We start from the raw sequence: 16,584 nt of genomic DNA, 5'->3' as shown, positions 1-16,584 counted from the left end.
CCAATATCAAACATCAACAAAAGTCCAGTAATGAATAAAATCATTATTGAGAGAGAGACAGAGAGAGAGAGAGATACATACATACAAAATGCATATATACATACATAGATGTGTCAGGTGTGAAGTGTTGTTTCTTACATATATACAGGTGTGTGTGTGTGTGTGTGTGTACTTAAATATAATATAGTAATATCTGAAAGTAATATTAATAAAATAAGATAACTCAGTCACTCACTCACTCATTTTCAAATTAGAGTCTCAGTAAAATAAAATAATAATCATTTTAAATGGTGTCACACTCTGGCTCACTGTCCCCCTCTACTGGTCATTTTGAGATACGTTTTCTGTTCAGTCACTTCTTTGTGTAGTCACTTCCTTGCTTTCCTTGTTTCATTCAGTTAATTATTCAATCATTGTGCGCACCTGTTTTTAGTTAATCAAGCCTGGATTGCTCTTTGTATAAATATGTTTCCTTAGTTTCCTTTGTGAGGTCTTTGTCTTGCTTCATGTTATCTGAAGTACCTGAGTAAGTCTAAATAAGTCCAAGTGCCATTTGAATCCTGCCTTGTTTATGTGTTCCTGTACCTGTGTTAAATAAAAGCTGGAAACTTACACTCAGCTTGCACTGGCACCCAAACTTGTACTTGCTCTCATCCAATTTGTGACAAATAGTTGCTGAGTCACTGATTACAAATATGATGGATATTTTCTCCCAATGCTTTACAGGCCAGTGAAACAGTCAGTTGTTAATAAGAATATTCAGTGAAAATAAAACACCATCCTACATATCTGTTTGGGCTCTAGTGTCTTAAGTAGTAGGTGAAATACTTTGTTGTCCACTACCAAAAATAGTCTCATGCCCTCAGCGATAAACACTCCTATGGATCTGGTGATATCCTGTGCTCTTGTACATGTATGAGGCAATGGGGATGCAAAACTTTTTTCAAGAGAAGTTTGGCCTTTAAGCACTTTCTCTCTCACGTCACCTGATCGGATTTCATCGTCATGGTAGCATTGTAGATTCTGCATCATAATTCCTGGTATTAGCAGTAGTGTAGCTGATGTATGTATGATGTGTGTGTGCGCATATATATATATATGTGTTAATAAAGTAAAATAACAACAATTTTAAATGGTGCCACTTCTTTGCTTTGCTTGCTTCATTCAGTTAATTATTCAATCATTGTGCACACCTGTTGTTAGGCTTGTTAATCAAGCCTGGTTTGTTTTTTGTATAAATATTAATATTTTCCTCAGTTTCTTCTCTGAAGTCTTTATCTTGTTTTGCTTCATGTTATCTGAAGTACCTGTGTAAGTCTAAATAAGTCCAAGTGCCACTTGAATCCTGCCTTGTTTATGTGTTCCTGTACCTGTGTTAAATAAAAGCTGGAAACTTGCACTCAGCTTGTACTGGCACTCAAACTTGTACTTGCCCTCATCCAATTTATGACAAATACATAAATGATGACAAATATGATGGATATTTTCTCCAAATGCTTTACAGGTCAGTGCAACACTCAGTTGTTAATAAGAACATTCAGTGAAAATAAAACACCATCTCACACATCTCAGAAATAGTTGAATATAACAGACAAAACAGATATATTTCATTCTCATTAAATGGTGACGACTGCATATTTTGATCCACTGATTGAAAATAAAACATCTTTTATAAATTTCCTTTAAATGACTCTTCAAGTACCATGTTGGGGAAATGGTCTGTCTGGCAGATATGAACTCACCTCAGTGTCTCCAGTTTACAGTGAGGATTCTCCAGTCCAGTAGAGATCACCTTCACTCCTGAATCCTGCAGATTATTGTTACTCAGGTCCAGCTCTCTCAGACTGGAGGAGTCTGAGCTGAGAACTGGGACTAGATCTGAACAGCTTTTCTCTGTTAGGTTACAGCTATTAAGCCTGAAATTAAAATAGCAACAATATTTTCAGTATTGTCCAATTTCAAACACCAACAAAAGCAAGTCCAGATATGAATAAAAACAATAATACGCCAATACATGGTCAGTGAGAAGACCATTTCTGCCTGATCAGTGAAAGCCACAAGCATAGTTCAAATTATGGGGGGTACTGGGGGGGTAAAACTTTGACCTCCCCAAAAGAGGTAAAGAACAACAATTAGGGAGGGTTCGAAATCTTTACATATCCTATGCTATATAGCCCCGGAGAAAAAGTTGACCCCCCTTCCTGACTGTCATTGTATAATTCACACTCTGGCCACAAGTCATTATAAACTTAAAGTCAGTAGAAAGTTTTGTGGGTTTTGATTGGAAATAAGATGATGAGCTGAAGTCGGAGTATTACATGAAACTGTCCATAAAGTTGAATTTTCTTAACCCCTAAAAGAAGTGTCTTGGGGGAGGACTGTACTCAATGCTAAAGAAGAACTGATTGTATAACTTACATATCAGAGCATAGTTTAAATTCATAATTGAACAAACATGAATAATGTTACGAGAGCGACAAGAATTCTGTCTGTAAAGGTTGAGTGTGTTGCTTTTTTATAATACAAATATCTGTTCTGCACACTGTTATACAACATCTTCACCTGAGTTTCTGCAGTTTACAGTGTGGATCCTCTAGTAAAGCTGAGAGCAGCTCCACTCCTGAGTCTCCAGGATCATTCCCACTGAGGTCCAGCTCTGTCAGGTGTGAGGGGTTTGATCTCAGAGCTGAAGCCAGAGCTGCATATCCTTCCTCAGTTATACGGCAGTCTGAAAGTCTAGAGAGAAAAGCATTTTTTTTTTCTAAATATATATACAATGTGTTTTCAATTATTTTAATTGTAGATCAAAGTTTTGAAATTTATTTATTTAAATGTAAGGACTGATTTTACACAAGCACACACACGCACACAAACACAAACACATACTGACCATACACCTGGTCTGTGATTTTGCTTTTCCTCCAATAGACAGACACATATCTGATGGAGAAGTCATTTTAACTCATTTTTAACTGTAGAACAACATTTCTCAGCAAAACTGGGACATTAACATGGCAAACCATTCAGGATGAAAGAATAGAGCACTGAGACACACAGGAGCAAAACAGAAGAGAAGAGAAGAGAAGAGAAGAGAAGAGAAACAGACAACTTAACTACAGACAGTAACAGTACAGCAAAAATGACAAGAACAAGAAAGTGGAGAGAGACAGAAAAGACACTGAGGTCAACAAATGAGGATTAAAAGACAGACAGAAAGAGAGTAACAAGACACAGACAGTGCTCGTAAAGAGGGTATAAGACAAGAAGAGAGAGACCAACAAGACATAAACCACCTTTGCTAGCATATATGTAGAGTTACATTTTTCATGCTTCATATGAATCACATGAAATCATACAGTAAAGATTCTTTTAAATCACTGATGAATGGAAAATTATCCTTTCATAAACAGTGCACTCATGCTTTCAAGGTAAGAGAATGATTCCTTCTGGGGTTATATGCCATTATAAAAATGTATGCAGTCAACTGTAAGGTTAATTGGTGGGCATTTTAACCAATTAGCATGATATGTCTCCACCATGTACAGATGTCAATACTTTGCTTGATTATAGAAAAGACTTATTTTATCTAGGCTCTTCATTTTGTCTCCATTTGTGCATTTAGCTGTTGAAATTCAAAAGATTTTTTCCCACAGGAGGATGCCCCAGAGCACCCTAGGAGAAATTCTTTGAAAACCAGACAAAAATAAATAGTCTTCAGTCATAAAATAATATTAAATTGAATGGGTGTGTCTAAATTGCATTAATATGAAGCAATGAAAATTGCACCTCAACACACAACTCTCAAATTTAGACACAAGTTAACGAAATACTCTCTGCACTTTTCAGAATTTCTGTCACTTTGATTGTTGCTTCATTGGACAAGGCTGATATTACAGACTGACTAAAGTGCGGGTGTGACGGGATGTTGTATTTGGGCTCTAGTGTCTTCAGTAGGAGGCGAAATACTTTGTTGTTCACTACTGAGAATGGTCTCATGTCTTTAGTGATAAACTCTCCTATGGATCTGGTGATATCTTGTGCTCTTGCACATGTATGAGGCAATGGGGATGCAAAACTTTTCAAGAGAAGTTTGGCCTTTAAGCACTTTCTCTCTCACGTCCCCTGATCAGAGTTCGTCGTCATGGTAGCACTGTAGATGCTGCATCATAATTCCTGGTATTAGCAATAGTGTAGTTGATAGTTTTTCTACCGCACATACTGTCTTCATTTTGTCAGTTAAGGAGGATGGTGCATCCTCGATTTCAATCTCAGCTCCAGCCACACTCATTACATTTCACACTGACACTGCTAGTCTGTTACTGAAACCTCTTCTTTCTGTCTATGACTGAAACATTTAAAACGTGAAACCTCCATTGGAATGCCAGAAGCCTGACGCATGATTTTGTGCACTGTTAACACAAACAAAGATACAGACGACCACTTTCAGTTCATACATTTATTTACAACCACTGATGAATTGTAATGTAGTGTTTGTTATATTTGGTGTTTGTATGTATTTGTATATCTAAACATTTGAAATAAAATGTAAGCTTAGTGATGATAATAATACAAAAAAGTAACTAGGGCTTACGACAAACACCATCCAAATTATACATCGTGAACTGCCCGTGAATTTATACGATGTGTAACGTCACATATTTGCACTGTCATGTATCATGCTATGATGAATCATTACACCCCTAGTATGTATAAATATGTGTATGTGTGTGTGTGTGTGTGTATATATATACATATATGTGTGTGTGTGTGTGTGTGTGTGTGTGTGTGTGTGTGTGAGTGTGTGCGTTTAAATATATAATGTTTTCCTTGCCTCATTCAGTTAATTATTCAATCATTGTGCACACCTGTTTTTGTTTAATCAAGCCTGGTTTGCTCTGTATAAATATTTATATTTTCCTTAGTTTCCTTTCTGGGGGGTGTTCCAGACAGTGGGTTTAGTGAAAACTCGTTAGTTAACTCAGAGTAAGTAGTAAACCTAATACAAGAGCCCTGTGGCTTCATTCTCCTAGCAAAAACAAAGCCAAAGCGCTCTTATATTAGGAGGTTTACTACTTGCTCTGAATTAACTAACTCAGAGTTTTCACTAAACCTGCTTTCTGGAACACCCCCCTGAAGTCTTTGTCTTGTCTTTCCTGATGTTATATATTGATGCACTGATTGAAAATAAAACATCTTTTACAAATTTCCTTTAAATGATTCTCCAAGTATCATGTGGGGGAAATGGTCTGTCTGGCAGATGTGAACTCACCTCAGTGTCTCCAGTTTACAGTGAGGATTCTCCAGTCCAGCAGAGATCACCTTCACTCCTGAATCCTGCAGATTATTCTGACTCAGGTCCAGCTCTCTCAGACTGGAGGAGCCTGAGCTGAGAACTGGGACTAGATCTGAACAGCTTTTCTCTGTTAGGTTACAACTATTAAGCCTAAAATTCAAACAAAAATAATATTTTCAGTATTGTCCAATACGAAACATCAACAAAAGCAAGTTCAGTTATGAATAAAATTATGAAGAAAGAGGGGGACACAGAGAGAGAGAGAGATACATATACATACATACGAACATAAGAACATTCAGTGAAAATAAAACACCATCTCACACATCTCAGAAATAGTTGAATATAACAGACAAAACAGATATATTTCATTCTCATTAAATGGTGACGACTGCATATTTTGATCCACTGATTGAAAATAAAACATCTTTTATAAATTTCCTTTAAATGACTCTTCAAGTACCATGTTGGGGAAATGGTCTTTCTAACAGATGTGAACTCACCTCAGTGTATCCAGTTTACAGTGAGGGTTCTCCAGTCCAGCAGAGAGCATCTTCACTCCTGAATCCTGCAGATTATTGGTACTCAGGTCCAGCTCTCTCAGACTGGAGGAGTCTGAACTGAGAACTGGGACTTTCTCTGTTAGGTTACAACTATTAAGCCTGAAATTCAGATAAAAATAATATTTTCAGTATTGTCCAATACCAAACACCAACAAAAGCAAGTCCAGTAATGAATAAAACCATTATTAAGAGAGAGGGGGAGAGAGAGAGCGAGAGAGAGATACATATATACATACGTGCATATATACATACATAGATGTGTCAGGTGTGAAGTGTTGTTTCTTACATATATACTTGTGTGTGTGTGTGTGATTGTACTTAAATATAATATAGTTTTATCTGAAAGTAATATTAATAAAATAAGATAACTCAGTCACTCACTCACTCATTTTCAAATTAGAGTTTCAGTAAAATAAAATAATAATAATTTTAAATGGTGTCACGCTCTGGCTCACTGTCCCCCTCTACTGGTCATTTTGAGATTGGCTTTCTGTTCAGTCACTTCTTTGTGTAGTCACTTCCTTGCTTTCCTTGTTTCATTCAGTTAATTATTCAATTATTGTGCGCACCTGCTCTTGGTGAAACAAGCCAGGATTGCTCTTTGTATAAATATGTTTCCTTTGTGAGGTCTTTGTCTTACCTGATGTTATGTGAAGTACCTGAGTAAGTCTAAATAAGTCCAAGTGCTATTTTGAATCCTGCCTTGTTTGTGTCCCTGCACCTGTGTTAAATAAAAGCTGGAAACCTGCACTCAGCTTGCACTGGCACTCAAACTTGTACTTGCCCTCATCCAATTTATGCTACATATCTCAGAAATAGTCAAATACAACAACAGACAAAACAGGTATATTTCATAAACCATGTGGGGGAAATTGTCTTTCTAACAGATGTGAACTCACCTCAGTGTCTCCAGTTTACAGTGAGGATTCTCCAGTCCAGTAGAGAGCACCTTCACTCCTGAATCCTGCAGATTATTGTGACTCAGGTCCAGCTCTCTCAGACTGGAGGAGTCTGAGCTGAGAACTGGGACTAGAGCTGAACAGCTTTTCTCTGTTAGGTTACAACTATTAAGCCTGAAATTCAAATAAAAATAATATTTTCAGCATTGTCCAATATTAAACACAAACAAAAGCAAGTCCAGTGATGAATAATACCATTATTGCGCCAAAACATGGTCAGTGAGAAGGCCATTTCTGCATGATCAGTGAAAGCCCCAAGTCACTATAAACTTAGTCAATAGAAAGTTTTGTGGGTTTGGATCTTAAATACAATGACTGTAGCTTGCATATGTTTTAAGTAATATCCTCAAATGTATCAAAGATGTAATCAAAGGTCTATATCTCTGATGAATGTAGCTTCTAATGATTGTTCTATCTCTGTTTGTATGACCTGTTCACCCTGTGGGAAGAGGGACTTTGTGTGAAAGGAAGTGTGGAATTTTTCCAATCGTTGTCTAACATTTAAATATATGTTCGGATGGAAAGATGATGCCTTCCATTTACTTTACTGCTAATTCTACTGTTTTTCTTTTCTGCTAATATTAGTGAATTCAGATATCAGGGCCAGTGGACCGAATTACTTTGAATAAAAGTTCTGTCTGTAACCACTGAACATAATGATGAAAAACTGAATTTTATGTCCATTAAATTCTGGATAGATGTTCCATGTAGAGTCACTTTAAGCTGAGATAAGAGCACAATGGTAAAAACATGGATAACAGTTTTTTGTGACCATTTTGTGTCAACGTTCCTGTAGCTATGTCAACACTTGTGTAAATGTAAGAGAGCATCTTGACAAAGTGCCCTTCTCATCTGTGTGTGGATAAACAGTCTTTACTCACAGAGCTGTTCTGGAGACTTTAACCACTGGCAGCAGCCTCAGAAGACACTCCTCTGATCTCATGAACTTCTTCAGGTCAAACACATCCAGCTCCTCCTCTGATGTCAGTAATACAAAGACTAGAGCTGACCACTGAGCAGGAGAGAGTTCAGCTCTGGAGAGATTTCCTGAGCTCAGGTAGCTTTGGATCTCCTCCACTAGAGAATGGTCATTCAGTTCATTCAAACAGTGGATCAGATTGATGGATCTCTCTGGAGAGGGATTCTCTCTGAATTTGCTCTTAATGTACTTCAGTGTTTCCTCTTTGCTGTTGGAGCTGCCTCCTCTGTAGGCAAGTAGGCCTCGTAAGAGAGTGTGATTGGATTCCAGTGAGAGACCCAGAAGGAAGCGGAGGAAAAGGTCCAGGTGTCCATTCTCACTCTGTAAGGCCTTGTCCACTGCACTTTTCAATAAACTGCTCACTGTTTCATTTGATCCATCTCCAGTCACTGTTTCATTAGATTCATCCAGTGATGTTTGCTGTTGGATGAGAACATTGGTGTTGCTGTTGCTGAGAGACATGTATGTATATAAAGCTGCCAGAAACTCCTGAATGCTCAGATGAACAAAGCTGTACACAGTCCCAAAAAACAGCCCAGACTCCTCTCTAAAGATCTGGGTGCAGACTCCTGAGTACACTGATGCCTCTCTCACATCAATGCCACACTCTCTCAGGTCTTCTTCATAGAAGATCAGGTTGCCTTTCTCCAGCTGTTGAAAAGCCAGTTTTCCCAGTGACAGAATGCTCTCTTTATTCCATTGTGGATCCATTTCATAATGTCCTTCATATTTCTGATTCCTCTGTTTGGTCTGAAAGATCAGGAAGTGTGTGTACATTTGAGTCAGAGTTTTTGGGATCTCTCCACTCTGTGCCTCACCCAACATTCTCTCTAGAACAGTGGCTGAAATCCAACAGAAGACTGGTATGTGACACATGATGTAGAGGCTCCTTGATGACTTGATGTGTGATATGATACTGTTAGCCAGATTCTGATCAGTGATTCTCTTCCTGAAATACTCCTCCTTCTGTGGGTCATTAAACCCTCGTACCTCTGTCACCTGGTCAACACAGTCAGGAGGGATTTGATTGGCTGCTGCTGGTCTGGAGGTTATCCAGAGGAGAGCAGAGGGAAGTAAATTCCCCTTAATGAGGTTTGTCAACAGAACATTCACTGAACTTGATTCTGTTACATTAGTCAAAATCTTATTTTTCTGGAAATCCAGAGGAAATCGACATTCATCTAAACCATCAAATATGAACATGATTTTGTATTTGTCAGTGTTGGTGAATGTCAGTCCCTTTGTCTCTGGGAAAAAATCATGAATAATATCCATCAAACTGTGTTCTCCCTCTTTCAAATTCAGCTCCCGAAAAGGAAGTGGAAAAATGAACTTGATACCCTGATTAGCTTTTCCTTCAGCCCAGTCCAGAATGAACTTCTGCACAGAGACGGTTTTTCCAATGCCAGCGACTCCCTTTGTCAGCACAGTTCTGATGGGTATGTCTTGTCCAGGTAAGGATTTAAAGATGTCATTGCACTGTATTGGTGTCTCTGATGTTGTTGGTCTCCTGGATGCAGTCTCAATCTGTCTGACCTCATGTTCATTATTGACTTCTCCACTTCCACCCTCTGTGATGTAGAGCTCTGTGTAGATCTTACTGAGGAGTGTGGGGTTTCCTTGTGTTGCTATTCCCTCATATACTCTCTGATACCTCATCTTCAGATTTGACTTCAGTTCACATTGGTAAGTTACCATCAGCTCATCTAAGCATTAGATTGATAAAACCAGAGAAACAGCATGTCAGGATCAGAGATAACGAACATGAAGTATTCAGTTTTATTAATCACAGTCAATAAGGCTGAGGAGAGTTTGGTGTGAGGGCGATGGTCAGGTAAATACAGTATATAACAAAGTGAGTGGGCTAGTGTTAATTTGCTATGTTCAGGTGCTGTTTCACTTGTCACACACACTTTAAAGTTATAATTGATTTTTAAAAACCCTCTGTTTCATCCTGTGTGCTTGTATGTCACTGAATAAAGACTGTTTGTTGAAACAGATGTCTTACTTTTCTCCAGTGTGTCAGCAAGGTCATTGTGGTTCATGTTCCTCAGGAAGTGCAGTGTGATCTTCAGAACTCCCTCTCTGGCACTGGTCTCATCCTCTTTCTCTCTCTGGAAACTTTCTCTGTAATTTGGACTCAACACATTCTCTAACTTCTTCAGTTCACTTTTCACAAAAGTGATGATTTTCTTTTCCAGCTCCTTTAACAAAGAATCAAAGGGATTAATACTGAATGACTTAACTTTGAATTTTTGACAGAAATGAGCTGAACTGTGTAATGGCACATGTATATAATACAATAACATTAACACACAGTTCTACACATATAACATCCCCATCATAGACTCGTGAATTAAACCACATGCACATTTTTTTAAAATTCCACATTATACTGTGTGTTTATACACACTATACTCACTTTCTCTTTCCTGTAGACTAAATCACCATGTATATTTTTCCTAAACTATTAATATTAGTCGCAATGCTTACCATATTGATAGTATTTCAAAAATATTGTTTATATATTTATAATCAATAATAATAGTAATGCTTTTCAGATATTGATACAGCACTCATGGGCCAGAAAAGAAAGGTAGGTGTGTGTGTGTGTGTGTGTGTGTGTGTGTGTGTGTGTGTGTGTGTGAACTTCAAAACTCACAGTCCTGTGACTGCTAGTAGGTAAAGAGACTTAATTCACCTTAAAAACAGATGACACAGTTATTTTATCCTGATGAATCTGTTTATCCCTAAAACACAGAACAACAGGAATGTTTTAACCCAGGATAAACGTATTCAACAACCCATTTATCATGACAGTGTATAAATTACAAAGACATATGAATTATAATAGTCTACAAATGACTGTCCTACTTTTGTTCAGTGTGAGAGTTTTCTTCACTGAAGTGTATTGGATGATCTATAGACTGGTCACTCTTCATGGACACACAGCTGGGTACAGGTGTCCTGTCTGATCTCTGTCTGACAGACCTTTAACACAAGACAATGAAACCTCTTTTTCACTCTCTCACTTTCCAGTGTTCTCTCTCTCTCTCTCTCTCTCTCTCTCTGTCTCCTTCACTCACCTCTTATCTGTTATCTCAATGTTGTGTTGTGGTTGTTTGGTTGGAGAGACAGTGCCTCCCCTCTCACTCTCTGTAGAAACTTTACTCCCCATGTTCACGAATTATGACCAGTAATGATCCAAGACCAGTAAACCTGTGAATGACACATGAACACACACATGTCTGACAAGGACAGGAGTGGAGACACGTCTGTGAGAGTATTAATACTCTCCATATTTCACCCTGTGAGAGTATTACTGTACTCTGACCATTCTGTGTAAGTGTCTCTTCCCGTTCAGAGACTGTCTCATACAACAGAGGAAAATAAAAACCTGATTTCTCACAACTGATGTGCAATATTCTGCTTCCTCCGTTTTTGCCACATAAATATATAAAGACACATCATTAATTATTATACTTACTGGATTTTCTTCGTTGTGTTTATGACATTGTTCTTTTCCTCTAAAAAAAAAATATGCGCAACTCCTAGAAAAATACCTTTCACTTTCATTTGCTCTGGCTGGAGGGGTGGAGTTTGTGTTTTGTTTCGTTTTTAAGTGTTCCGTGTACCTGATGAGCTCAACAAGACATCTTTTACCAACCACTAGAGGGAGCCAGAGTGTTCCTGCATTAGTCGGCGCTGTCTGTTAATCCTCTCGCTGTGATTTTACAGTGATGGCTGGAGTCACATGACTTCACTCAGTCTCTCCACAGTCATTCTCTTTTATGTTTTCAGTGTTGTGTGTTTCAAACATGCAGAACAACGTCTGGCTAAAATGAGATTTTAAAAGTCTCATGTGTACCTCCTGATTAGGCAGCAGTTACTGTGCTGAATGTGTCCTCACTTCAAATGTTACAATAAATTATGAGACATCTGTCTGTCATTTCACACATCATCATAAGGTTTTTCCTTCCCCGTCATTACTACTTACTACTGAATGGGTTGTTTTCAGTGCCAAAACGAATTTCTTTCCCCATTAAGCTTGACATATACTTATTAGTATCATTCAGGGATTTAGTTTATCATGTGATTCCATTATTCTGTTTGAATGTGCGTGAGGTTAGACTTGACTGTGGGACATGTTCCTGTCTAGAGCCCTCTGTTTTATGAGGGTGGTCTGAACCAGTTAAATGGTTAATGAATTTAAACATCTGAATGAGGTGAAACGTGCTGTGCTGTATGTGATATTTTCTGTAACAAAAGAACATGAAATGAACTGGACTCCTGCTCCAGTACCTCAACACAAAGCACCAGAGCCAAGAACACACACAGTTCAGATTAGTTGATGTCAAACAATTAGTTGGTGCGAGGGGCTTTTTGTGGAACTAAAATATTTTCTGGGTCAATACTGTAAGATATTGATTGTGTTGGGTCTGTCTGACCCACCATATTTTTGTAATAAAAATCAGCCATGAAACAATGTTTTTTTTTCCTTTTAATTCAATTAGAAAATGTAGTGATGCGGCTTTAACAAATCAGTCAGTCAAACATGACGCTCAGGGCCGGACTGAGAACACAAAGGGCTCTGGGGCTACACCTGTTCCATTATTGACCGTAAAGAATTCTTGATCATTCTGAATAAGAGCGCTCTCCTGATGCATTGGTGATGGGCAATGTGAGATATATTCGCAGCGCAGTGTCCACATTTATAAATACAGTTTAATATGAACGGAGCAGAGTTACATTTTCACCCGGACTAATCCTGAGGCTGTGTGACGAGATAAAGATGCAAATCAATAACCCAGGCATTCATCCATCGTTTTCTAAACCGTTATTCCTAATTAGGGTCAAGGGGGGTGCTGGAGCCTATCCAAGTGTTCACTGGGCGAGAAGTGGGGAAACACCCTGGACAGGTCGCCAGTTCATCGCAGAGCAGACACAAAGACAAACACATTCACGCACACGTTCACATTTTAGTATCTCCAATTTGCCTGACACGTCTGTAGACTGTGGGAGGAAACGGGGTCTCCTGGAGGGAACCCACGCAGACACAGGTAGAACATGCAAACTCCAAAGGGTGAGGTCAGGAACCTTGCTGTGAGGCGACAGCGCTACCCAGCAGTTTCGTATAACTACAGTCAAATGCGCATCTGCCAACAGATATACGATCTTACCTAGGGCGAGGGAGATATCTGTCCCTCTCTCTCCTGTTTGAACAGACGGTGGTGCTTCTGCTGTTTTGAGGCTATAATACTGTGTCAGTATGGGTATTTTGTCTAAGTATTTAACAGAATTTAACAGAATGTAGTTAGAAGGGAAATACTTTAAATACTTATTAAGCGTTTTCTTTGGGCACATCCGCTTAACGGTAACACGCAACGTATATAAACATATTTCCCCTCTGACTACATTCTCAAGCTTTGGGATATAGTTAGTGCTGAAGGACAGCTATAATCTTGGAATATTTGAGTCTATAATTATCATTATGTGTATATTTTCGCTCGTTAAGTGGATATGCGCAAAGAAAAGGTATAATCAATCATTTAAATATTGCCCTTATGACTATGTTCTCAAACACCATTATACATTAACTTGTATGGAATAGCTATAAATGTGAACAGTTTGGAGAGTCTACCGCTCATATTTGCTTCTTTAAAACGCGTTAAGCGTTTCTCACGTTCAGCGTTTTGGACTGTCAACATCTGTAGCGTGATTTGAGTGATTTTCCCAGTGAACAATTTTCTGACTAGGAAGTCTTTACATTTGACCTGAAAGACTGTCATGTCCTCTCATTGTCTTGTCGAAGCGGGACGGACGAGAGCAGAAACTGCACTGGAATGTGGACAGTCCAAACGTCCTTATGTCCTCTGCCGTGCAGCGGCTCCGCGAGCCAGCGTGGGTTTGACAGACGCGTGAGATGTTTCCCCGCCAGTCCACTCAGACACGCTGCTCTCTCTAACTCCTGTACCTCCTCGTCAGGCAGATTTTCAGGGCAACACCAAGTCTCCCCGACATCCACCAAACCTGGGATAAGAGGATTAACAGCTTTGGTTTTTTTTAAGATAATCGAACAGTTCTCCCGGAAACTATGCCGAGAACCAGTTTGGACTGTCCACATTCTCTCTCTGTAGTACAGTATGAGTGATCTGACAGTCATGCTATCTGTCTTCGTCCCACCGTCTGCCTTTGCTGTGAGGAACTCTTTCAGTTCTGCATTACTACACGTGACGTAGCGCTCTCTTTCACTCCTCTGTGGGCGTGGCCAGCTCGGTTGGATGCGTGAGCACTAGTGAGTGTCCTCCACCTTCAGGGATTCAGTTTCTCCATCACGTCTCCAGACCTCCGGGTCAGAGGTCACACCGTTCGCCCCGGACGACAGAGTCGCGGCGTTGACCCGGAAGTATTCTGGCCATCCCGGGACACTGTTTTACCTCTGCCTGTCTGTGCAGTGTCTCAGTAACTGCTCTCGTGTCCTGTTAGAATGTACAGGTTACTGAAAGCTGTGGGGTTATCTGTCGGCGTGCTCTGTAGGATAATATCCCTGTAACAGGAAAAGTCATTAAAAACACAAAGTCAGTTTTTTGTGTAAGTTTTGTACAAGGCATGTACTGTAAGAGCCCTCAGTTCAGTCACTGTGTCAGAACTGATCAGTTCAAACTTCAGTGTGAGACATTTAAAAAAAAGCATTAAAGCTTTTAAAAATCCAGTCCACTTCTCTTGTCAGCCATATAAAACTAAGCAACGCATCCAATGATTGGTGCTTAACAATGCTTTGACAAATCACTGGCCATTTTGTTGGTTTTAGGACAATGAATTTTGCATATATGAAAGGCTTTAAGCTAAGCAGGTTCTAATTATAAGTGTCTGTATTTTTTTGGTGCTGTGTGTCATGCCTTCGTAACTGAGCTGAAACTCACCTATTTGTCCCAAGCACCCGGAAAACTCTGCTCTCATCTGTGATCTCTTGTGTCACCTGTGAGAAACAACACAGAGTGTTCAAGACCCTAAACCACTCAAACACAGTGCACAGAAATCCTACAGTCACTACAAAGAATAAAAACACTACAAAGAATTTTAAGTGATATGTGTCCTTCTGATTATGCCTCTGGTCCTCAGTGACAGTTGTGCCCCAGTATCGCCTAGGCAACTGATTTGATTGACAGGTAACTCATCATTCTGAAGGCTCCGCCCCCGCAGTCCATGTTTCCAGAAAGCCAGGACACTGTCCTGTAAACACACTGTACAGAGAGAAAGAGACTTACCCTCAACACACACATAGTAAGTGTGTGAGCAACCATTTCTCAAACCAGAGAAAAAACAGCACACACATTCATTAGCACAACTAACACAGGATGATGTTCACAAAAGATTAATATTGAAAAGATTTAGCATGGGTGGGACAAAGCATTCTGATTAATAGAGAGAATGATGTTTTATTAGATTAATTATTTAACTGCTTTTATCTCTTGAAGCATTAGCTCCTAAATACATACTTACAAATACATAAAAACATACATACAAACATACATAAAATAAAAAAGGGATTATATCCCAGTAGAGGACTGCTTTACAAAATGCCATCTTGTTCTCTTACCTAGAGTCTCAATAGTAAAGTCAAAGGTCAGGTGAGAGGTTATCCCTTTGCTTGGACATCCTTGCATGTCAACAACTTTCACAGTGTCTGAGCAGAGAACAGAAACCGAAGAGAGCGGATATTTGATTAGCCTTAATTCACCTCTTAATCTACCACTGATAAGACTTTCTATTTTAAAATGATCTACTTTACTTTATTCAAATATTTAACACATATACTCTGTATTCAAAGGCTCAGAGTATAAATATTATAAATATCACAAAAGGCAAATAACCCCAGGGTGAGAGGACGGTTGACACTGATTTTCTGACTGACTGAATGTCACTCACTCTGTAAAATGATCAGGACAGTGTCTCTGTCCAGCTGGGTAATCTGCTGCACTGTTACAGACTCAGCAGCTGTGAAGAGAACCAGGCCAGAAGACAGAGACATATCTTCCACTGCATCATCCAATGTCATGGAAAACAATGCTATCAAAATAAGCCTGTGTCAGAGTTGGTGTTTGCTTTGCAAGAGCTGTGAAAATATGTGTATATGTGATGTGAAAATATGTGTAGATGTATATGTGTGTCTATGCTGTTATATGTGATGTGGAAATATGTGTAGATGTATATGTGTGTCTATGCTGTTATATGTGATGTGGAAATATGTGTAGATGCATATGTGTGTCTATGCTCTTATATGGGAGGCTGTGTGAGAACAGTGACAGACTGTGTGTGTTCGGGTGTGCATCTGTGTGTGTGTGTGTGTGTGTGTGTGTGTGTGTACATGTGATTGTACACATGTTGTTGTACAGCAGGTTGCGTGTGCATGCATGTACATGTGTGGTTCTACAGCAAGTTGCGTGAGATCAGTGAGTGTATGTATGTGTGTGTGTTTGAGTGTACGTGGGCATATGTGTGTCTGCGTGTGTGCGTGCATGCATGTATGACCATGGTTTTACCGCAAGTTGTGTGAGATCAGAGTGTATGTGTGTGCATGTACATGTGTGTCTGCACTCTAGGTGTGTCATTCAGAAGGATGAGGTCAAAGTTCAGCTGTACCCGACCGTTTGCTCACACCAACACACACCAGAGGCAGCTCATCTCTCTCCGTCACCAACAGCTCAAAGATCAGCAGGGACTCCAGCAGACTCACTGCTACATACTAACAGAGAGAGAGAGAGAGAGAGAGAGAGTGAAGCGAGAGAG

General features: G+C 39.3%; 1 protein-coding gene and 1 pseudogene across 1 annotated transcript in view; both read right to left on the bottom strand.

Annotated features, from left to right (window-relative positions):
* LOC115829709 (NACHT, LRR and PYD domains-containing protein 12-like) overlaps window positions 1-10,972 on the bottom strand; it is a 42,307-nt gene extending 31,335 nt beyond the window's left edge. Inside the window, exons 1-7 of the mRNA XM_030793876.1 lie at window positions 10,881-10,972; window positions 9,792-10,068; window positions 7,697-9,495; window positions 6,756-6,929; window positions 5,270-5,443; window positions 2,563-2,736; window positions 1,743-1,916 (exon numbers count right to left, since the gene is read on the bottom strand). Coding sequence (XP_030649736.1) covers window positions 1,743-1,916; window positions 2,563-2,736; window positions 5,270-5,443; window positions 6,756-6,929; window positions 7,697-9,495; window positions 9,792-10,068; window positions 10,881-10,972 — 2,864 coding nt within the window. The remainder of the gene's footprint in view (window positions 1-1,742; window positions 1,917-2,562; window positions 2,737-5,269; window positions 5,444-6,755; window positions 6,930-7,696; window positions 9,496-9,791; window positions 10,069-10,880) is intronic.
* Window positions 10,973-14,061: 3,089 nt separating this feature from the next.
* LOC115829708 (mitogen-activated protein kinase kinase kinase kinase 2-like) overlaps window positions 14,062-16,584 on the bottom strand; it is a 2,645-nt pseudogene continuing 122 nt past the window's right edge.

This window comes from Chanos chanos, chromosome 16 (genome assembly GCF_902362185.1).
Source record: "Chanos chanos chromosome 16, fChaCha1.1, whole genome shotgun sequence".
Lineage (NCBI taxonomy): Eukaryota > Metazoa > Chordata > Actinopteri > Gonorynchiformes > Chanidae > Chanos > Chanos chanos.
The sequence above is the reverse complement of the archived record's forward strand: the minus strand, read 5'-3'. Positions and strand labels throughout refer to the sequence as shown.